This window comes from Salvia miltiorrhiza, chromosome 3, assembly GCF_028751815.1.
Source record: "Salvia miltiorrhiza cultivar Shanhuang (shh) chromosome 3, IMPLAD_Smil_shh, whole genome shotgun sequence".
Taxonomy (NCBI): Eukaryota; Viridiplantae; Streptophyta; class Magnoliopsida; order Lamiales; family Lamiaceae; genus Salvia; species Salvia miltiorrhiza.
In genome coordinates, this window is record NC_080389.1 from 48967254 (window position 1) to 48991891 (window position 24638).

Below are 24638 nucleotides of genomic sequence, written 5' to 3' on the forward strand. Positions count from 1 at the left end.
AATAATGGTGGGATCCTTATCCACTGATCACCAATTTTATTAGTAAAATTTATGTTTAAAGAATATGCCTCATTTTTAATGAACGGATAAAGTAATTATTAAAATGAATAAGACACAAATCGATGAACAGATTAAAATAATAAATTAGAATAATAAATTAGAACACGAATTGGTGGATTGGGAGAGTGCAGTTACTTTCCAACCACCCCCACTGTTAGAGAGTTAGAAGAGATAAACAAAATTGTAGAGTTATGGAAAGTTTGCATCGTGGTTCACTGTTAGTTATGAAAATGCCACATGTAGGACCCATAAGCCCTATAAATAGCCACCTAGCGCGTCTGTTTCTGTCTCTATTTTTAAACTTATTTTCATGCTGCAGAGCATAGCAGAGTACTTCGCATTCTGCACACACAGACACAAGATAGTACTACTCCACTCTTAATCCCTACGCCACATTCCACCAAAATGCCGGTCAAGCGGAACCGCGCCGGGAGCTCCTCCGCCTACCTCGAGGCGTCGGTTGCAAGCGCCTCTTCCACCACTCCGGTGAAGGTCATGAAAACAGACGCTGCCGCCGAGACGGCGCGGCCGAAGCTGCTCGACGTTGCTTCTCCGGTGAATATTGGCGAATGTGCTGATCGGAAGAAAATTGGCGGCTTCCTGGAGCGGTGTCACTATTGCAACAAGCGGATTGCTCAGAATTCTGATGTTTTTATGTACAGGTAGGGGAATTGTGCTCGATTTGCTGAATTTTGGTTACTTGATTTGATTTTGTTGATCATATTTGTGAATGCTTGACTCTTCTTGTTTTGAGTTCCGTTGAATTAACTCGTTGATTACTTTTGAAGTCATTTTTATGATGCTTGCAATGTTTTACGTGCTATACGTCCTTTTCTCAAGTTTGATTAATGTTTTGCTATTTTTCACATGAGTTCAACTTGATTGTGGTATTTGATCTACTCTGTGTTTTTGTATGTAAAATTTGATCGAGTTACTGAAATATCACTGGTGGTGTTAATGGGTTTTTTGTTTTGTATTTTTGGTATTTAGTAATAACTGATTTAGTAAATTCGTTCTGAATATTTTTTTATACCTTTCCAGAGACAAATAGTGATTCAATTATTTAATAAATGTATTGTCGTTTCTTCCGCTTGATTAGTCTTAATTTATTGGTTCGCTGACTAATCGTCGCCTTTGAGGAATCTCGTATTCTTTTCCGTTATTGAGTTCACTTTCAGGAACATTTTCCTGTCCGTTTTTATGATAGCAAAGTTTGTAATTTGAATGAGCTTTTGATTTCCTTGATTTATGCCTCTTCATGTCTTGCTTGAAGTCTTACTTGTTTATGATTCGTTGACTAAATCCAGAGAACCAGCGTACACAAATTTTTTATTCCTTGAAATTAATAGCTTTCTTCATTTTCAAGATTCTTCCCTACTTCATTTATTTTTTTGTATTTTGATGACAACGGAACTCTTAAAGAATAATTTAGGTCTAATATCCAACTATGCTTCTATATTTTCTCACAAGTAATACTATCTTGTCACATACATTGCTGTATAGTTTCATTATATTGCTTGAGAAACTAATGGTTTCAATTTAAAGATTCTAACAGAGAAGTTGAACTATGATTTTGTGGGCATTACTTCTATCCTCTATCTTTATACTCTGGCATGCTTATATTTGAATTCATTTATTCATGCAGCAACCTCTGTGCTTTCTGCTCTGTCGAATGCCGTGATTTTCAGATTAATGTGGACAAATTGGGAGGGAAAAAGCCATAAAATTAGCAAAAGAAGTTGTTTGAAGGGCAGAAGTGAAGTGGAATGCTGATCGTATATTACATACCTGGCTAGTCAAATACTAATTGTAGATGTGGGCTGTTGGTTTTTGAGGAACAGCTTGCGCTTCTGCATATAGGATAGAAAGAGTATAATTCATGTTAATAGTTGTTACCTACACGTATAGTTACCTCCCTTTGTTAGCATGTTTCTGAAAGCATAAAACTGGTTCCAGCTCTTTTGCTTCAGTTGCTAATCTGGAGTTGATACACTGCTATTGATATCATATTATGAAAAACTCTCTTTTTTGTGCAAATCTAATTAGATTAAGTTATTGCTTTAGAAAATTAGATCCAACTGTTCGTTCGTGCTCTTTATACGTTCCTTTATTCAATTGTGCAACGGAGACGGGAGATCTCCACTATGGATTTGTGTAAGATAATCAACTACTGCATCAAAAACCTCCGAATCATTTACTAAGACAAAGGAAATGAGGAATAGTAAAGGAAATTTAATAATATTCTGTCTTGATATAATCAGCTTGGCAGAAGAATTGTATAGATTGCAGTAACCTGAAGAAGTTAATTCTTGCAGATGATTGTTTTGTCTACATGTCATATTTGTTGCAAGAGGGTGGAATTTATACAGAGATGAGGTGCTAGATTTATATCTAGTTTGGCATGCTCAATGCTCCATTTGATATAACTAGAAGTTATGCAGTGGGATAGGTATGTACCTCTTGGGATCATTGCCATGCCTTTGGACTTGAAAAGTATTGTCCAGTAAAAATATCTCAGGCATAGTCTGATTTGATCATCTGGCCAGTACTTGGACAGTTATCTATAATATAATCAAAGTATTTTACAGATATAATTTGTCCAATTATTTTCTCAAGTATGCTCTTTCTTATATACGACGTTACATTGATTTTTCATGAACTGTTTAAGAATTAGTTTTATGCCATATGATTGGTTGAAATTGTGGCACCATGATTCTTTTTTGCCGCCTTCTCTCCTTTCTTAGTTTCCTGAAGAAGTCCCTTCTATCTTCTGCATGTTTTCTCAACTGTATTCATCATCATTTTCCTCTTCCCATCAGACATATCAAATTGATTCCTGGAAAGGAAAGTGTTGGTTAAGAATTTGAACTTTTTGAGTTCTGTTGTGAACTGGCCTAACTGGTAACCCCCCATCTCTGGAACATCATCTCTAGGGCAGATCCTTTGACACGTATCATCGATGAAAGAGCTCTGCTAGTTTGCTTTCTGGTTCTGTGTAAACTTACAAAGCATAACATCCTCATGAGAATAATTTCTGTTCAGATTCTGCTTGTGTTCCATATTATAGATCATGTATATGAAGTGTGAGGACATAATGTATAGTATTTGCCAATATTTATGTGACCAACTATATTTCAGTTAGCCGGGGCATCCCACCTCGGTGACCTTTGCTCGTCCTTTATTATGATTATTGTATGCATAATTATCTCTTTCATAGTTTGGATGCCAAGGAGCCTAATTTTCACCTGTCTATCTTAGCTTGAAAAATAAACTGCGTTCTTCCACCTGCTGCGGCTGGAGGTGCAATGGGCTTATAGAATTTGTTCTGATTTTTTTAGGGGAGTTCTTTGCTGTTGATAGTTTGCTTCAAGTCCACCAATTTACACTTGAGCTAACTATTAGTTCAATGTGCTTTTATCATTTTGCTCTGACTTCTAAGGCACATACTTTTCCAGAGATCATCCTTCAAATTGAAGGGTAACAGATTCTCGGGAGCGTAAGTCACCAACAAGTTGAACAAAGTGTTCTTGAAACTTGTTTTGAATCTTTGCAGGTTTTGCTGTCACATGTACTACTACTGTATGTCATGCTCAACTGGAGTGGCTGGCTATGCAGACTGCACAAGGTAAGAGTTGTTTTCTGTATTTCACAGAGCTCATTGGTTCTTGTTTCTTTAAAAGATTAGAAGTTTCACTTTAGATATCTGCACCTTATTTTCCACCATTTTTTCTTCAGCATCTTTGTCCTATTCTCTCACCAAAACCCCACAAACAAACGACAAGCTTGTGTGATAAATCACTTTTTCAAGATCCATATAGAAACACTGAATAGATTATTTAATCTGCAGTTTCATGACAATGGTATGATGAGTTTCAGGTAGCATAGTATGATGGACAACTTGAGGTTGTGAACCTCGATGCTTAGTTATCTTAAGTCGATGACTAGGAAAATGAAGACGATGACCTTAACAGTTACTATATATTAGTGTATCAATGCTAAAAGAGCCAGAAATGATGAAAATGTGACAATAATGTAGGTGATACAAGGACACCACCAGGGGGGGGTCTAGTTATATGATACACCATGGTAAGTTCCTTACATATTCTAATTATATATGTGTATATAAAGTTGACTTTAATTACATAGCAAATTTGACTAGCTCTATTAAAGCTTTTCGTTAATGGGGACACCATTAAGATCCAAGTCAGCATTTAACTTGTACAAGTAATGCCTAGAGCAATTGGACTTGCATAGGATGTATAAGAAATTTTAATGACCATGCATAGCCTACTAGTAGAGGGCCTTATGACATGATGAAGTCATCATATGCCAAGTCTTGCTTCACCTTGATGCAATCTGCAGGGGAAAAAAAGAAAAAGTTAGAATTGTTTGTGGGCTGCTTTGAGATGTACTAAAGAAGTAGTAATTAGGTAAATCTGCAAGAAGAATACAACCCAAATATTTAATATTATTCCCCACAAACTCTAAAATCTAATTCCTCTGTGGTATTGGCACCCTGCTTCACGCCAACCCCCATATTCTGTAAATAATCATGCATGAGAGCCTTGTTACTGATCTCTGCTTTGCTGAGTTGTACCTGCACTGAGAGTACAACTGAAGCATCACCAGTATCTAAATTCATGACTATATCGCTCGTGCTCAAAACTGATTCATACCTCTGAATCGCTGATAGATAAATTAGATGTTTTCCTTCTGACAGGCTTGTTTTAACAAGCAAAGGCTACTTTGTTTTATTAAATTACTAACTCTCAGTGTGACATCATTTTTACATTTTTTAAGTAGCCCTATTTTCACAAACTAGCTTTTTTCCGTAAATGGCCCAAGTTTGTGAAATTCACCCATTCATCTTTTCCCATTTTCGTGTGAAGTTGATATTTTCTTTCGCCAATTATTTGTCACACTACATGTAATCATCATATTTTGTTGTTGCATGGTGATTTTTTGAATTACAGTAATGAGGTCTAAAGTCCTTGTGCTGTGAAATGAATTATTTTTATATACGTATAGCTTGTGTCATCATCAAAGTGGCTGGTCTCTCTATCTGAATGCATTGATTAGCATAACGCTACGTACCATTAAATCTTTAAGATGGGAGATAGGTTTACCCTTTAACACGTAAACTCTATTTCATTACGTGTTTGCAGAATTTTGAGCTATCCTTTTTTAGGGCGACCACACTTTTCCATCATGACAATCAGATCTTGATTTTGATAGATTATTATTGAAAATAATTGAGGTTTCGATTTGTCCTTTCATGATTATTGCCTATGTTTATCTCAGTCAACGTCCGTGCATCTTAAAAAAGCCTACCATTGTTGTGTTTGTTGAGAATAGAATGCATATTTTACTACAAGCACCCACAATGTGATTTTATAAAAATTTTTTATAAAATTAAATTGTGGGTGGCCACATTGTGGCCACCCACAATTTAATTTTATAAAAAAATTTAATTTATTTAATTTATTTTTAAAATAAAAATGATATTTAATTATTTTATTGTATTATCTACATTATAGTTATTTTTTTGTAATTTTTTTGCATCTTTTATTTTAAATTATTTTTTAATAAAAATAAAAAAGTTATAAAAAATTATTAAAAAATAACTACAATGTAGAAAATATAATAAAATAACCAAATCTTATTTTTATTTTAAAAAATAAGTTAAATAAATTAATTTTTTTCTATTTAAGTGATTTGTGGGTGGCCACAATGTGGCTATTTAGCTCTTTATTGTATTCAACATTTTAGATATTTCATTTTGTAATTGTTAATTAGGGTTGAGAGGACCTAATTCCCATGTATAATTTCTTAATTTTTAGTTTATAGTAGTAAATATTATTTTATGATAGAATAATATTAAAATTCTTAATAATTTAATAAGAGGATACTGATAGGAGTTACAAAATGTTGGGATAAAATATCTAAATCGAGTAATATTGGGTTTTTATTAGGCAAAAACATTTTGTTATGTATCCTCGATAATATTTATATTTATTGGAGTCTATCATTTTACGCAATATCTAGGGAATTGTTATGTGTACGTCATTTGTAGTCGATTTAGGAAGAGTCGTGATCGTGATGCATGCTAGGTTTGTTTTGTCTTGATACTTTTAACTTATTTTGGTAAGTTGATACTTCAGATAGATTCAATGGTAAAATGAGAGTTTCAATCTTTTCCAAAGTAGAATCCAAACAATATTCCGCCAGCACTTTCTTTTGATATATAAGCCACATTTTTTTAAGTCCAAAATCCCTGAATTTTCAAATTTTAATCCACTCAGTACCTATCTGAACATGTAATACGTGACCATCCATATATTACTATTCTGGCGGAAAATTCTAACGTAAAGCACCTGCAATGCATGCCTTGAGATCATGTCATGTGGCATGGTCTCAATTTTAATTTAATAGTTAAAAAATTCTAATTAATTAAAAATAATTAAAAAACAAAAGCAACCATGGTTTGACTAGGGATGGCAGTGGATCTTGGACCCGGTCCAGATCCGTGGATCCAGATCCATTTTTATTATGGATCTGGATCTCAATTTTTTGGACCCGACGGATTTGGATCTGGATATGGATCTCAGTTTTGAAAACGGATCTGGATCTTGAAATTTTAGATCCGGATCCGGCCCAGATCCGACCCGTGGATCCGTTTTATTTTATATATATATTTTATATTTTATATTTAGTTTACTAATAATATTAACTAAATTAAAAATAATAAATAAATTATATTCAAAAGAATAAAAACTAAAAGTAATTAGATAAAAGTATTCTGTGTTATATTTTTCATGATGGAAATTAGATGTTGATTTTGTGAATTTTTTTTAATTTAATTTAAAAATAGTAGATCCATGGATCTGGACCCGTGGACTCGCGGATCTGACGGATCTGGATCCAAAATTTTCAAATCCACGGATCTGGATCTGGATCTAGTATATGAAAACGGATCTGGATCTGGTATTGGCCAGACCCGATCCAGATCCGGCCCGTTACCATTCCTAGGTTTGACACATTTTTCAGAATAGATTTTCAAAATCTGTTGTACAAATGCATCGGGCACAACCCATGGTCAGAGTCGGCTTCTCCGGCGTGAAACATACGCCGGCCGATATGTCCTTTTGATCGGCATTTTGCAGCGGTCACAATGGAGTTTTCGGAGCGGAAAATGCTCGAGAAAATGGCACTGGCCGTCATTCTCCTCGAAGTTGACGCTATTCCTGAACAAAGATATGTAACTGTTGCTTTTGGTTCAGTTCAATTCACCATTCCTCACAGCAAGACCTGAAGAAGATGACGTTCACCTTTTTCGATTCAATTGAAGATTTCATCTATGGGTTGAAAGGGGCCAATTCCGAGCAATTTTTCGGGAACATTTACGGTTTCCATTCGCTTCAATTTCGCCGGCTCTCCTCTGTAGATGGTATCTCTCTTCTTTGTTTCTATACCAAAAGCTGGAATAGAGCGAGGGAGAGAGCTTGAAAAGATTTTACCAGCTTTGTTGATTTCTCTCTTTCTTGTTTTCTGCCCGTTGTTGGATGAAGGATTGCTCGACAATCTGTTTTCTTGCTTGGATTGAAGAGAGAGAGAGAGAGAGCTAGGGGAAATGAGAGCTTTTTTTTAATTATTATTTTTTATAATCCTTTTCTTTTACCTGGATTAAAAATCCCATTTTGGGATTTTGATTGGTGTTGTTGGGTTGCTTTGAATTGGGTGGTAAAATGAATATATGATGCGTCGGCTAAAGAGCATTGCTTATGTTTTCGATTTAGTTTACATTTCAGATCATGTAAATTTTCGATTTAGTTCTGTCTTGATTTTGAGCTTTTTGTGTTAGTTTGATCTTAAGGTTGGTTTTAGCATATTCAAGAGTTGTTAATCAAACTGATTTTTTGCTCCAATGAATCATCATGTTCTCTCCCTTTTATTTTCCTCTAATTTCGTGTTTTAGTTTTTCAACCTTTTTGGTTCTCGAATTTTTTTTACTGCTCGTGAATTAGATTTACCCATGAGAGATATTTGCAACTACATTAATATACACATGAACGTTTTCACGTGCAGATTTTCTTTCATCTTCCTTCTCAAATCTTGTATGTATGTGTATGCAATAATATCTCAACTCTTGTCTACTGCTTGTAAGTTAATCAAAGACCATGCATCAATCAAGTATAATAAATACAGCCCTTATAAGCAGCCACCAACCAACCAACCTTCAACATTCAGTTTTCTTGCCAGTTAGTAGCTCTTACTATTAATAAATACATGCATATATACATGTGTGATATTTTAAACATTGGTGAAGCTAATGTAATGAGATTTTTGCTATTGATATACTCTTGTTAGAGATGTATAATATCCTCTAGACACTAGTGGTAGCTAGCATATATGTCTACATTGTCTTCCTTTCTATATTTATGAAATAGATGTATTTCAAATGTAAATTCTGAAAAAATGGTGTAGGTGTGAAGAAACTGTAGGATAATAGGCTTGATTTGTGATTGACAAAATATGCAATCAAATTGTTTCTTTGTTTCTGTCGAGATATTGATTTCAGTTTATAATTAAGCGATTTTCTAATTGTGTCAATTTTAAAATAATACATGAATCGTGATGTTTATCCTTTGTTTTCTTAATTGATTTCAGGGGTCTCAGCTAATAGATTTGAATAAAGCCCTAGGTATCTCTGATAGTGATGAGGATAAATCTGGAAATTCAAAAGATGGTGATCGATTCGTATCCTCCAATCATGAGTAAGATATCTCATTTCCTAATGGAAATATACAATTTCCCGATAATGAGCCATTTGAAATTGATGGTGACAATGATAATGATGAAACTAAACGTGGTGAAAAAGATGGATTCGATGGTAATTTTCCCTCTCCAGGTGTGAATATCCCCTTCCCTGATTCTGAGCCAAATGAAACTGATAATGATAGAGTTGAATATGGTGAAAAGGATATATTAGACGGTGAACTTTGTGAAATTGTGAAACAATTATCCGTGGGTTCAATATTGTTTACAGATCTTCATCAAATATATATGTTGTATTGTAAGTATGCACATGTTGTAGGTTTCAATGTAAGGAAGGAGGAACAACGAACTTTTGGTAAAAGTTCGAAAATAAGATGGAAGGAATTCTTGTGTTCGAGCAGCGGACATCCAGATTGTAGTAGTTTGAAGCGCAGGGTGGCCGTCTTCAAGAAAATGGTAACTAGAACTAATTACCTTACGAAGTTACGAGTAACCAGAGAGGATTTAGGACCATTTGTAGTTGCTTGTTTTGAAACAAACCACAACAACAGATTGATCCCTGTTAAAATGTGTTATACGCTTAGATCCAATCGTAATTTGAATTATGGTCAGAAGTCTATTCTTGAAAATATGAAGGCGGATGGTATTCGTGTTAGTGTTGCCTGCAAATTCATGGAGAAGGAAAGCGAAGGTGTATCAAATGTGGGATTTACTCGGAAGGATGCATATAATCACATGTCACGTGTGAACATATCCTCAAAATTGATAAAGGATGACGCGGCAGAATTGCATAAATATTTCAGCGCCAAAAGCAACGAGGAGCCATATTTTTATTGGAAGTATGAATTGGATGACGATGGCAAACTGATGAATTTCTTTTTTTTCGTGATTCTAGAAGTGATGTTGAGTATGAAGCATTCAATGATGTTTTGTCCGTTGACACCACGTACCATACGAATCGGTATAATTTGATTTGTGCTCCATTTATCGATATAAATCATCATTCAAGCAATGTTATGTTCGGAATTGCCTTCTTGTCGGATGAGACAACTGGGACCTTCTGTTGGTTGTTTGAGTCATTTCTAGAGTCGATGCATGGCAAAGAGCTAAATGTGATATACACCGATCAATGTCAAGCAATGATGAATGCCATTGACAGTACCTTTACGACTGCGAAGCATCGGTTGTGTTTATGGCATATCAATCAGAATGCAAGTTCTCATTTTGGCAAGTTAACGACAACAAGGATTTCAAAGGGTTATGGTATAAATGCATGAATCGTGTTGATACTGAGGAAGAGTTTGAGGAAACTTGGCGACACATGATAGAAACATATGCGTCGGATAAAAATATATGATTTTGTGATATGTACAAGCTACGTCAACGGTGGACACCTGTTTTCACACGAGGGATTTTCACGGCCGGGCTATTGGCAACATCTAGAAGTGAGTCCACCAACAAGGTAATCTTCTACTCCAGGTTTGACAGTTAAAATCTGCAGGATTTCATAGTTAAGATAAACAACACAAACAATAAATGCTGCAAAAATGAAACAGCAAGCCCACACAAACTAGAGAGCTTACCAACATCATCATCTTCTTGCCTTCTAAATAGTCTCGCAAATATCTGGTTAGCTGATCAAAGTAAACCAGTGTAGATGCTCTTATTTATAGATTTCAAACACTAATTTAGAAGATAAAATACTTCCAAATGAAATTTTGTCACCAAAGCAGCTAAGAGTACCAAGGAGGTTTTGTAGTGCTTCTGCAGTGTTTTATTACGATTCTTCTGGTGTTCCAACAGTGACTGGAAGTAAAGAATAAAATTAATGACAGATAATGAGATGCTTAACTGCTGAAAATGTGTAAATCCAATGTGTGTGATGATAGAGGTCAAGGGAAAAGTATAACAGCATAGTAAAATTTACTAGGATGCAATTTTTGTTTCGTACCCTCAAGCACTGCCCAAACACCATTGATGTATTGTTGATGAAATTAGTTTCAAGCAATCTAGCCCCTTGAGAAACAACATAAGAACCATACCATTAGCAATAAATTAGTTTGAGTTGTATAAACTAAGTTTGATAAACTTAATTGTAACTTACTTTGCATTTTGGTTTGATTTTGAATTAAAACACGCTTTAACATATGTTGTGTAAATAATTGAGTAGAGCACAAGCTTAAAGAGTTTGTCATCTAGTTGAGCTTGAGCTTGAAAAATTGTGCTTGGCAAGTTAAGCCCTTGAGCTTGAATTAAAGCTTAAAATTTTTCCATCAAGCTTAACCTTGAAACTATTTAACTCGCCTATAGGTGTTGAAGGAGGAGGCCCGTTTCACCACCTTTTTATTTGAGTTCGTTAAGCAGTATGAACAGATACAAGAGAGATGGCGGCTTTGAGAAGTGAAGAGGACACGATCTGTATATGGCAACCTGGACAGTTCGTAGGAGACGCTAATTTACTGATACATGCAGCGAGTGTATACACACGTACAATATATAAATCATTTGAGTACGAGGTGACACATTCGTTCAACGTAATTCTTTAAGAAATTCCCATAGAAGTAGATTGATACTTGGAGTATACCGCCACTTCAAAAGAGGTTAGGTCACGTGTGAGGAAGGTTATGTTTAATCCAGTGAATCATCATTCCAGCTGTACTTGTAGGATGTGGGAATCCAAGGGAATTTTTTGTTGAAGAGCTAAAAAGTACACGTTCACGTGAAAGCTATTATGATTCACGTGAAAGTTGGATGTTCTTTTTTATCTGATTTTCCTTATAACCACCTGCAGCCAAGTTAGTACGAAACACATTCACACAAAAAGTTAAAAAGCTAATAGATAGTCAACACCTAATCTATTACTTAGATACTATTGTAATGTCAAGTCAAAATTGATTGACTCTGGCGAAAACAGGCAAGTTGGCGTATAGCTTGTTTTTAATGAAATGAAATGGTTCTCCAATATAAATTGGACAACTAAAGAGCCACACCTCCAACAAATATTTTTGTAAAATATTTTGGTTTCATTAGATTGTTTACAAGAGCCAGTTCCAAATTTAACCAAACGTCAAAAACAAAGGTGCTCACCTTTTATGTTGGCTTAAGTTATTCATTTTATGTTATGTTCGAAATTTTAATTTTTGATGGTGTTATTCGTATTTGTAGATTTCATTATGGACTTTTACCAATGTTGTTATGTTACTCTTGGTAAGGAAATAATTGAAAATGCACAACAAATACTTAGATTGTATCGTGATGTTGAAGATCCACAACATGCAAATTATATGTCTCTGAATTTCATAAACAAGATACATGCAATCATATACGATCAAAGGACCGACGTGGCCATGGCGCGGCGCCAACCGCCAACCAAAACACCATCGGCAATTCACAACTATAAAACAATATTATGCGGCATTTGCATGGACATGACTAATTTTAATGGTAGTCATCAACTATGGTAAGTGTTCAATATTTAGGCAGCAGTGAAAATGATAATATATTAAATTGGATCATACATAATTAACATGGTGTGTAATATGTAATGTTGGTGACTTAGCTGCTTAGCTTGTCGACATATGTATGATCGGAGGTGTATTGTCAAAGTGATCAACAATGATTTTCACGATATTCCAGCGGTAAGAAACTCGTCATATTTATATGCAATGTGTACATATCACTCAGTTTGGTGAATTAAAATTATAGGTAATGTTTTGATACTTTTAGTGCCTAGCATGCCTTGTCAAATGTGAAATGCACGAGTTGTGCAATATCACCACAGACGAGGTAATTGATGTTTAACCCTAGTGAATCACGAATATATTGTATTTGTATACGTCGCAAAGTTACTTATTATTCATTGCTTAAATTTTTAAGTTGCCTAAATCGAGGTGCACAATAGAATATGCACCAAAATCGCTCAATGAACATTGCATTTATTCCTTTACGCGGAAAACAATTCATGAAATTGGAGCACGTTTGGTCGGCTTTTGCGAGCCAAGGAATGTACGGTCCATCTTCGACCAAGTACCTTGAGCTAGTTGATGGTCAACTAAATAATATCAACATCAGTGGGAATGAGAACATCTGCTATTACAATGTTGGTTTTTGTTGCGCCATTTGCTTCCATGATACACATTCTGGTGGTAGTCATCAATTATGGTACGTGCTTAGTTAATTATAAGAGATAAACAATTCACCATATTGTTATGCGTGACAATTGTCACGAGAAACACTTGAATAGCAGACAGTACACAAGATGGAGAGGGCGTAATCCGTGCAGCATTCTGTAATCCTCATGAGTAGTTTAACCGTGGTCGGAATCGTGTTGGAACTATTTGACATCAAGGAGAAGCAACTCTTTGACATCACCGCGGAGAATACCACCCTGAATAGAATAGCAGCCCTCATGGCAATAGCCTCATCTGGATTCACCCCTTTGCTTGGGGACTTGCCAAAGATTTCATAAACTTCTTAGTCCTCTCAATCAAGCTGTTAACCAGAGCCTCAAACTTGGACCTTGGCAATGTTATATTCAGATGCCTTTGGACCAGTTGAATTAGCAGTTATGAAATGCAAGCTGATCTCTGTCTGAGTTGTTGATGAGAGCTCTATCTTTGCCTTCTCAGCTGCCTCCCTTAGCCTCTGGCCCTCTGTAGACCAAGATGATCATTTGACAGATCAATGATGTCCGTTCTCTTAAATTTACAACATATAAACAAGACTGAAGCAATTCATAATTCACAACACTCACAATAAGCTTTATCAGATTACGTTGGTCTCACTACCGGGAAAGTCGGCTGAACCGACTGAAGCAATTCATAATTCACAACATATAAACAAGCAAAAAAACTCACACCAATTTTGCTTTCCAGAACTCCACAATTTTGCTTATATTTAAACAGGACATCTACAAAACAAATTCTCTAGGAAGTCGTTATATGTTCAAAAAGATGTGCAAAACAAATTTTCTCGAAAGTCTTTATCATGTACTGCATGCAAGATCCAAATTTAAAGTGATATGTCGATATATAACGATTATAAATTAAATTAATCCAAATTAACTTTTTGAAAAGTCATTACGTATACATATGCAAATTGTGCGGTTTACATTTTTCAAAATTTAAGATTTTCTCATATCGAGTATCTATTGAATTAATTTGATGCGATATAGTATGTTCTTTGAATAATAACCCTTGAATTTCTTTTTCTTTTTTTTTCCCTTCAAAATTTATGAGCAGTTTGTACCAAGAGATCTAGACGACAATAGTGAGAGAGATATGGAATTGCAGGCATGATAAATTAAATTAATCCGAAATAAGATGAGTGGAGGGACCATAACACATTACTATGTTGGTTAATTAGGTATCATGCCACACATGGAGGTATGTACATCGTGATCCACTCACTATTCATTTAATTATTTTCTTTTTATATAATTTATTTCTTTATTTATATTTAAAGTCTTATTATTTGCAATTCATTATATCATCTACAGATGGGGTCATGGGGATATGCCAGTGAAGTCCAAAATCAACAAGTCGGCCCAAATAGACCGATATCAATGGAGGATTAGGATTAAAAAGTTTTAATCTGAAAAAATTCAACCAAAATAATCAGATCGAAAATAGCCAGAGTTCGATAGGGTTGCTCGATCAATCTAATTTTTTTTTTTTAATAATTGATTTTCAAACTTTATTATTTTACTTTTTAATTCGATAATAAGATTTTGATGCTTGGGAATGTATTTTGATTTTGTCCAATGGTTTCATAGCAAACATTTATGACATAAAGATCAAAGAAAGATAATCATTTATATTGAGTATATCCAAATTTTGTATAAGTAACAAAGTTACATATTAGCTATTATGTAAATTTACGTTGAATTTGATTCTAAAAAATACGGTCTATTTTATCTTACTAGAATATAATTATTAATAAAAAAATCATATGTATAGACAAATTCATCGTAAACTTGTGAATCCGACAAATTAGCCCAAAATCCATTGGGTTATAGTTAAAATCAAAATATTTTAATTTGAAAAATAAAAAATCGATTAGCTCAAATGAAAAATAATTCGAAATCAAATGATTGGCTCAAAATCGATCGAGTGGATCAGCCGGATTGAAATGCTATCTGCAGATACCACCGAGGCGTTCATTTCCAAAGTAGGAATGCAAAATGTTCAGTTTTCTTTTTCCATATATATAATGTTCAGTAGACTAATAATTATTTACGATAACGGAATCGCCTCAAAAAAAAAAAAAATTACGATAACGGAATCCCATTTAGTCATTTCAACGGATAGTGATATGGCAATTTATTACCATACAGCACAATGTACACACAAATGTAATATTATAAGAAAATTTCTTCTAGCATTCGAGAATGCAAAATATATCCATTAATAATTTCGATATCCTAAAAATAGTTACAATATGATACGCATTGATGATTTAAGGAAAAAGAAGTCTGAGTATGAGATAAGTAGTAAGACGTTGAGTTGAGGCTTTAGAAAAAGGAGAAAGAAAGACGTTAAAAATAACGTTGATATAAATTATTTTGTGTCTAATCATGATTTAAGAATCGAAATTGTTAAATTATATTTATATATATATATAAATATTTGTTAATGAAATCATATTTATATGAGTTTTTTTTTTTTTTTTAAGCCTAAAAAAGGAGGAGTAATATGTTGAGATATCAATTTTTCATACATAATATTAATATTTTTTTTAGGTACTTTTATCTTTAGCTTTATGTGGTCGCATTTCTTGCCTATGTTCAGAATCAGCTCTTATTCTCAAAGATTAAACATTTTATTTGAGCTATTTTATGCTTTAATTTTACAAAAATGAGCTTTTTGGTTGGTTGGGGTCATGTGATTATATGATCCAATCCAACGTTAATAAAATTATTATTTTCATATATTATTCTATACATAATTTTTCTTTTCATTTCTTTGACACCGTTTATAATTCTTAATTCGGAAAACACTTTTTCTAGCACTGAATGATTCTCGACCTCTTGTCGGAGCAATAACTAGAGAATCACTCTAGATATTTTTTTTTAAGAAATCAAATATTAATATTCTGTCTCATTTTGTAGTAACATATTGACCGGTTTTGGTATTAAATTATTGACTGAATTTTGTACTAGTATTTTGGTATGTGCATGATGGAGGAATGTTGATTTTGTAAAACTATTAATTAAATAAGTAAATGGGAAGTAATGTCCTGAAAATGGAAAGCAGGAAGAGGAGAAGCATCCCCACTTAGATCTTTGTCTCCTTTTTTTTCTATCTTTCAGTAAAATTATAACAAAAAATGTTACCTTAACACCGGCCAATCTCCTACTGTTGGTCAACCTCTTTTTGAAGGATACTATTGGTCAAACTACCAAACCTATATACTTAAATTAAAGTGGAGTATTAATTGTGTCGTGTTACGGATCAAATTAAATTTGTTAGCCAACTAAAAAATTAAATTACTCTCAAACATTAATAAAATTATAAATATAATATCAAATATACAAATTTACATTTTTATATGAGTGTTTTTTTTTCGAAATTACAATAGGTATCTAATATATAATCAAATAAGCAATCCGCACGAAAGAAGGTGTCTTTGAATGCCTCAACTTTGCCACTTGAGCCAGGCCTCATCGATAGATTTTTATATGAGCGTTGTTGGATAAATATTGTTAATCCAATGAAAAATCTTACATGAGTTTTTGTGATAAATTAATGATAGGCATATTGAAGATTTGAACAAGTAAATAAGTTATTTGGGCGAGCGCAGATGTGACCACTCGAGAAACAATGGTTATTATTATTATTTTGACATTAATCATCAAATTGTTTGTTAAAAAATCGTGTGCCAATTTTTGTTTGTTAGTATTTAACTTATTAGTTTATTTGGGGTTCAGAAATTCAGTATTGTTGATTTGTTTCTTTTTTGGGAGAGTATTGTCAATGCAAGAAATTAAACCTTCGGGTACAATTAATTTGGAAACATCCAAACATGTCGTGTTAAATTTTAGCAGTCGATTTAACAAATGATTCTGACTTTTTATTATTTATTTATTTGTTAATTTTGTGAGCCAAAAAAAAAAGATAAAGGAAAAAGCTGAAATTGGCACTGGATTTTGTTGGGTGTAAAAAGCAGGATCCGTAGTTAATATTCTCCTGGGAATTGTGAGACAAATGTCTGCTGTTCTTTCTTTTCTTCCAACAATTGTACTTGCTGAACACTCCATTTTTTCAATTTATATCCTTTTTTATTTCTTTTATTTGGAAATTAGTTGATATATAACTATATTTTGCGCATGTTTTTTTTTTTTTTTGAGGAAAATATATTTTACGCATATTGATTGTGTGGTAATGGTATATAGAGTTTTCTGAAAATGTCTTCGTATTTTGGTTTTTATTAAAAATCTTTAACTTCAACATTTTTCAAAAAATATCCCGTTGTATAAATTCCTTATAGGATAACGAGTCACCTTATTGGACTTTTAGGTGGAACGACATTTTTTTGGGTGAGGTTGAAAAAAAAATTCTCATATATGCAGGGGCGGATTTACATTGGGATTGCACCGGATTCCAGCCCAATGCAACCCCAAACTTTTCTTCTATATATATGTAATATATTTAGCTTAATATTTACATAGCTCAACCCATAGCCCAGTCCAATCTTCAAAAAGATAAAAAGAAATTAACTTAATAATAAAAATTCATTTACTTTTGTTAAAGATTGAATAATTTTTAAAAAAAAATGTATAGATGCAGTTCTTTATGTACTGCAAATGTACCTATTATTGAATCAATAAAAAGAGTACAACTATATATTATATTATGTGATCGATTTTTAATCCTAAAGCCATTAAAATTCTGCTTAGACACAAAACGATTTGTACAAACTGTCCAAAAAAAATTGGCCCGGGGGCTACGCCCCCAAACCCCCGTACAATACTTTCAAGTTTCATATTTCAACAAGTTCAACCCCCCCTATCTACAAATCCTAGATCCGTCCCTGCACATAAGAATCATAAGAATTTGGAGTTATAACTCATTATTTTGTGGCCAAATTTGGTAAGGAAGATACATTTTTTGAAAAATACTAAAAGTTGAGGGTTTTTTAATAAAGAAAAAAAAATTAAGACATTTTTTTAGAAATATATGAAAAGTTAGGGACACAAAACATGATTAACCATAATATACAGGGTAAATATCATAAAAACCCCTGAAGTATATCTGCTTTATCAAAAATACCCTGAAACTTTCAAAATATTCTCTAAACCCTCAAACTATCAGGTTTTTATCAAATATGTCCCGCATCTATTTTCCGGTCACCAAAAATGTGATGTAGCTCGCCGGATGCCACAATGTAATTTATATTCTATTTTTTAAATGCAATGGCAAAAATGACGTCGTTTCGTACCATATCATTTAAAAGTAATCGAGCAACCCCAGTTTGCTTCTAGGAATACGTGCAAAGAGATGCAATTCACCGAGATAGATAGATACATGCTCAGCTCCAATGTGATTTGATCAGGCACGTTTAGGCACGTTTCGGACCTCTAGAGCTGGAATAGTTATTTTAGGATATGTCTTTAAATTTTTAAGATTTATGTAATTTTTTTATGTAATTTTTAGGATTTTAAAATTAATGCAATTTAAATTTGAAGTAAATTGTGTTATTTAAATTTTGCGTAATTAAATTTAAATGAAAAATACAAAAATCAAAACTAAAAAGATCAAGTCAGCTATCAGGTCACCCCACTGTGGCCTCTTAACTCAATGTGGTCCCCATTCTATCAAGTCAGCTATCAGGTCACTCCCACTGAGGATGCTCTAAATTATGTCTTTTCATCTAATGTATCTGAATCTTGCTTTCATATTTTATAGGCGATTTCTGTGAAGTTGCATTTGATTGGGGTGGGATCACTGATGGGGATGAACACAATGAATGTAGCTATGATGAATTTGTGAAGTTGGGAGCTTTTCATTTTGTTATTCAAGTCAGGGAAGAATGAAGGCTGGGAGTGCGGCAACATTGATTGTCGATGCACTGCTACAGCGGTTCCTTTCTCTTGCCAGGCGACGCATTGAAACTGCTTAAGTTCAGGTGAGTTTCTTTATGTTCGTCTATGATAATTTAGTGGTTGAGCTCTTCTATTGCCCTTCTATTTACAGTATGGTTCTGTAGTTCATTGTTTCAAATTGTAATATGTAGTATATGTGTTCTTTGTATTTTCAATGCTCAAGCTTTCCTTCATATTATATTTTCAAAGTTGTAGGTGGTGGTACTGGTTCTTGGTTCTCAATGTTGTAGACTATGGGAAAAAGTCGAAGTTTAGCTTTACCATCTATCCTTCATCCCAGATGCTTTAACTTTCTAGTAATTGTGCCATTTAACTTTGCGAGATGGTGTCGTTCTCCAATTTTATGTGCATGTTGGCTATGTGAAGTATAGGACATAAGTAGAATGGTTTGCTTGAGATGCTTGCATATGGCACACATGAGGGAATTTATAATTTGATTTGATTTCTATTACATGTGTCCACTGTAGTTGTTGAACCTTAATTACAATAATGTTGTTTCCACTCATTCTCTTCTTGAGCACACAGATATTGTTGTGTTGTTGGACAACCTGCTGCAACGTCTCCTAAAGATACGAGTGGTGACAACGCTTGTGAAACCCCATACTTCGATGGAGAAGAGAAGTATAGGTCTGAATTGATTTTCATTTCTTATTCATCATCATCATACAATGTGTCAGTGTAACAGGATGATGATGTTTGATGTAGTGTAGGATGATGATGTTTGATATTAATGGATGTAAGATGATGATGTTTCATTCTAATGTATGAATTTTTATTATTAATTTATGTATTTTTGGCTTTTTATATTGTGCTTTTAGATTTGAATGAAATATAGATTGAAAAAGCAGGTAATTTTAAATATAATTATAAAATAAAAACTATAACAAGAAATAGACAATGGGTCTCCAGATCGTTATCTATTATAGAATAGACAACGGTCAGGTGATGGTTGTCTATGATCTCAATAGACAACGGATCTCAAAACCATTGTCTGTATGAGCATAGACAACGGACGACTAGCCGTTGTCTATCAGAGAATAGACAATGCTCACGGTCGTTGTCTTTTAGCGCATAGACAACAGACACGCAACCGTTGTCTATGACCGCCTCTCAATAGACAATACTTTGATTACAACGATCATTTTTCTAATAGACAACAGTTTTCGACCGTTGTCTATTAGCGAAATCCTTGTAGTGTCTTTCATTCCATTGCTTTTCTTGGAGATTATAACCCCCAACTCTGCGATTAGTTTAAGGGGCAATAGGGAGAGGCAGTGAAGTGGAATAGATAGCTTTGTGTTCTTTACGTTTGTGTTTGCTGCAACTTTGTGATTCATCCTTTGTGAAGACGTTGTCGGAGAGGGTGTGAAATGCTTGTTGGGATATTGATGAGTCGGCGAGAGCAATACTCCATCGTGGTTGTGTGTGTGCGTCATCGAGAGGGTTGTACCTGAGTCGAGTGTCTTCGATTCTTCTCGGTGCTTCTTGTTCTCTTTTACTTATCATTTTCTCTATCTTCTTTGTGTTGTTTTGGTGCTATTCTTTATTGCTTTGTGTAGGCTAGCCGCTATCTGAAATTTGCTTTCTTGTTGATACTGTTGTTGCAACTCTTTTGGAGACAATAGCACGATTTCATAGTTACCGCATGCTGCCTCAAATGGAGGTTATATGCCAACAACGTCAAGGATCGACACCCAACAGTGGTATCAGAGCTAGAGTTGATCTCGTCATCACATTGGTAAGTCAGGATCCTGATCTTAGGATCCTGCTCTGGTAAAGCGGTTTTAACCTTTTCGTTTTTTAATTATAGGTCATTACCAACTGGTGTCGTATAGGGTTGAGCTTAACTTCTGTTTATTTATCTACTTGTGTTTGTTGCATTTATGGCTAAGTTAGGATGTTTTATTGGCTTAAATTTTGTTACTCTAATTTGTTTCCATTGCATTAGGCTTATTATTCATCTTCAATTTTTCTGTGTCAATTCAGTGGTTGTTAATCTGTGTAAGTCGTTGTGGTTGTTTTCTTCGTGTTGCTAGCGAATTATGGTCTAGCTCATTTTAATGGTAAGACAGATTTTGGTTTCTCATAGTTGAAGAAATGTATTTTAATTCAACAAAATGTTTATCAAGTCATTGATAATTTGTATGAAAAAGATATTGATGAGAAAAAGGAAATTCAAATGAATCGTCGTGCTTTGTCTGCTATTATTCTCAACTTGTCTGATTGTGTGCTTAGAAAAGTAGGGAGAATGACTTCTGCTAAAGAATTATGGTCCAAGTTATAGGAGTTGTATACTGAAACCTCTTTGCCTTTTAAGATGTTTTTGATTGAAAGGTTTTTTACAATTCAAGCTTGATTTGTTTAAGAAAATCGATGAAAATGTTGATGAGTTCACTAAGTTAGTTCAAGATATAAAACTGACAGGTGATAAACACATTGATGAGTATGCTTCGTTTGCATTATTCCTGATCTTACAGTGATGTCAAATATGCTATTAAGTATGGTATAGATAATGTGACGCTTGACATTGTTGTGAGTGCTTTAAAGAATAAGAAATTAGATTTAAAATTTGATAGCAGTGCTCAAGAACTGAATAAGGTCATGCATGTTAGGGGTGAACAGAAATTTAATGATAAGTCTAAACATGGATATAAGCCTATAAAGTGTTATAACTGTTGTGAAATTAGTCACTATATTAAGGATTGTCCTCACCCAAGAAAAATCAACAAGTAGAGCATGCTAATGTAGTTACTAATGTGGTTAACACTAATGAAACCATTAGTGATTTGTTCTAAGGCGGAGGTTATGTTTGGCTTTAAGTTTAGGGTGCATGAGTTTTGGAATCTGTTTCCTATGTGTCTCTGTTGTTGCTCATTTTCAGGTGAAGCTTCTTCCCTTGCTTAAAATTATTAGCGTTGTTCTTTGTGGTTGTTTTGTCTTTGTGGCTTAGTGACATTGTGGATTTCTTTGTGATGATCTTTATATCGCTTATTATCTCTGTGATCTTGTGTGGTTTGTGATTTTTGCTAGCTCTCTTTGTGGTTATTCTTCGTGGTCTTTTATGTTCGACTAATTTTGAGTTAGTTTTGTTTCATGCTTGGTGGTTGTTTTTTTCTTGTGTGTGTTTTGCAGGAGTTAACATGGTTACCCTTTGGCCTTTGTGATCTAGTGTTTCCCTGTTTTATCTTTGTAATCTTACAAGGAGCTCGATGATGATGATTATTGGTATGATTTCCTATTTGATGCACACAACACCACGATTGGGCCAAAGGTGAAGATGTTGATAGTTGGCCCAATAGACATAGGCCCAAACCCATCCCTTTTGGCAGCCCTTAATCTATCTCGTCCCTCTCTTGTGTCCTAGCAACTGCGGCTCTACCTTTCATTTTCCAAATTCTTTTATTTCATGGTTTTGCTTGGAGATTATTACCCCCGACTCTGCTATTAGTTCAAGGGGCAGCAAGAAGAGCAAGTGAAGTGGAATAGATAGCTATGTGTTCTTCACCTTTGTGCTTGCTGCAACTTTGTGATTCATCCTTTGTGGAGGTGTTACTGGATAGAGCGTGGAAGGCTTGTTGGGCTATTGATGAGCCGGTGAGAGCAACGCTCCATCGTGGCTCTTCGTGGTTGTATGTGTGCATGATCAAGAGGGTGTACCTCGGTGCTTCTTGTTCTCTTTTACTTATCATTTTTTCTATCTTCTTTGTGGCATTTTGGTGTTGTTCTTTATTGCTTTGTGTAGGCTAATTGTTGTCCGAAATTCATTTTGTTGTTGCTACTGTTGCTGCAACTCTTTTGGAGACAATAGCATGTTTTCATAACTGTTGCGTTGTTGCCTCAAGTGGAGATTATATGCCAACAATGTCAAGGATCGATACCCAACAATTGCAACTATAGGTTTGAAATAATGTAAAAATAAACAATTTGAATTAACGGACATAGGAATGACAGAAAAGTTAACTGATTTATTAGATTTGTAATACAAAGACTTAGTGAAATCAAAAATAAAAGTATAAGAATATATTAAAACGAGAAAGGAGCTTGCAAAATAAAAGGGTTTTTGGCAAATAAAATCACGAACTATTTCGAAATTACAATTTTAACCTGATTTTTGAAATGTGACGAATTAAATCATCATCTTTTCAATTTTTGCAATTTTGTCCCATCCCCTCCCCCCCTTTTTCTAGTCGCTAGAGTGTTGAAATGGAGCTTACGTTGATTAGTAAAGACGACGTTTTTGTGAGGCTTAAATAACGTCGTTTCATGTAATTTCAATTAAAAATCTCTCCGAATTATAAATGGATTATATCCTGTATTGGCACTATAATTTCCAATATTCAGCAATTTTATAGAAAATGATGTCGCAATACGACTATTACGTGGCGAACTAATCAATGTAAACTCCAACTCAATGATCTAACGACCGAAAAAAATTGAGGGAACGAAATTGCAAAAATTGAGAATGTGGTGATTTAATTTACCACACTTCAAAAATCACGTTAAAATTGTAAATTCAAAATAGTTCGTGATTTTATTTGCCAAAACTCCAAAATAAAATGCATAAGTATCAGGATCTGTAAACGCGTTTCGCCGATAAAATCTATATAATATATAAAAGAGGAGTTTTTCCCTTCATTTTTCCCTCTTTTTTTTTCTCTCTTCTCCCACAATTGTTTTCACTATTTTTATCTCTATTATTTATATAATTTAATTCTTTTCTAAATATCGTTAAATTTGATTCATGAACCAATATTTAATATGCATCTTAAATTTAAGTTCGTGATAAAATATTTAATGTGATATAAAAAAAACGTCAAAAATTAATTTAAAACGAATAAGTTATGAAAACTTTAAAATACTTTATTTCCTCTCTTTTTATTTATGTTTGTGTGAGAAAATATTTATTTATTGTTTATTTATTTATTATCACGTGTAATGCTCTATAATAATAATAATGTGTAATATTAATTTTTATTATCAAATGATTTATAATTATTTTATAATACTATAATTATCATTACTTTGTATAGAGTTGAAAATTTACGTTTTTAAATTCAGGATTTTATTGAGTAATATTGATGTGGATTATTTGATTTTATTCTTAAAATTATATTTTGTATTTATTTATATTTTAATTCTATTTAACAAGTATACTTGTTTATTTAAAAATGTCGTTTAATTTCAAAATTCGATGTGCATGCAGAGGAGTGCACTAAATACTAGAGAAATAGAAGAAAATGCATTTAAGGCAGTTACAGTGTGTTTGGTACTTGGTCGCTGTAGTAAGCGGCGGCTCCGCCGTGGGGGCCCTAAGACCATGAATATCGGCGCCCACAATTCCAAGAGGTCGACCGCCACATAGACATTAGCAATTAAAAAAAAAAAGAAAAAATTTTGCTTCAGTTTTGGAAGAGACCGACCTCGGTCTGCAGCCGATGGAGATGAGACCACCTGGTCTCTCTACTTTTTTGTCCACATGTCACCATTTAATTGGTGATAAATTTAATTTAAATAGTAGTATGATATTTATATATATATATATATATATAAATATTTACATAACTTTTTTTCTCTATAAATAGGCTAGACATTTGTAATATTTTTTCACACTTCAAAATCCTCTCTTCTCCCATTTTTATCAATTTCTCAATGGACCCAAGAAATTTCTTCTCAAATTCTCCAAATATGATGAACTCTCAAA

The 24638-nt window shown here is 33.8% G+C and overlaps 2 protein-coding genes across 2 annotated transcripts in view; one reads left to right on the plus strand and one right to left on the minus strand.

Moving 5' to 3' along the window:
- LOC131016333 (uncharacterized) overlaps positions 1–24638 on the minus strand; it is a 609307-nt gene that overhangs the window by 54668 nt on the left and 530001 nt on the right. The window lies entirely within an intron of this gene.
- Positions 340–2097, plus strand: LOC131016340 (FCS-Like Zinc finger 7-like). Its single transcript, XM_057945034.1, has 2 exons — positions 340–722; positions 1706–2097. Exons 1-2 carry the CDS (start codon positions 466–468, stop codon positions 1782–1784), a joined length of 336 nt encoding a protein of 111 aa, XP_057801017.1. The 5' UTR covers positions 340–465; the 3' UTR covers positions 1785–2097.

Excerpts from the sequence above, each read along its gene's own strand:
- LOC131016340 (XM_057945034.1), top strand. The coding sequence starts at position 466 with ATGCCGGTCAAGCGGAACCGCGCCGGGAGCTCCTCCGCCTACCTCGAG. Across the intron at positions 723-1,705 it reads TCTGATGTTTTTATGTACAG|CAACCTCTGTGCTTTCTGCT; the intron begins GTAGGGGAATTG and ends TTATTCATGCAG.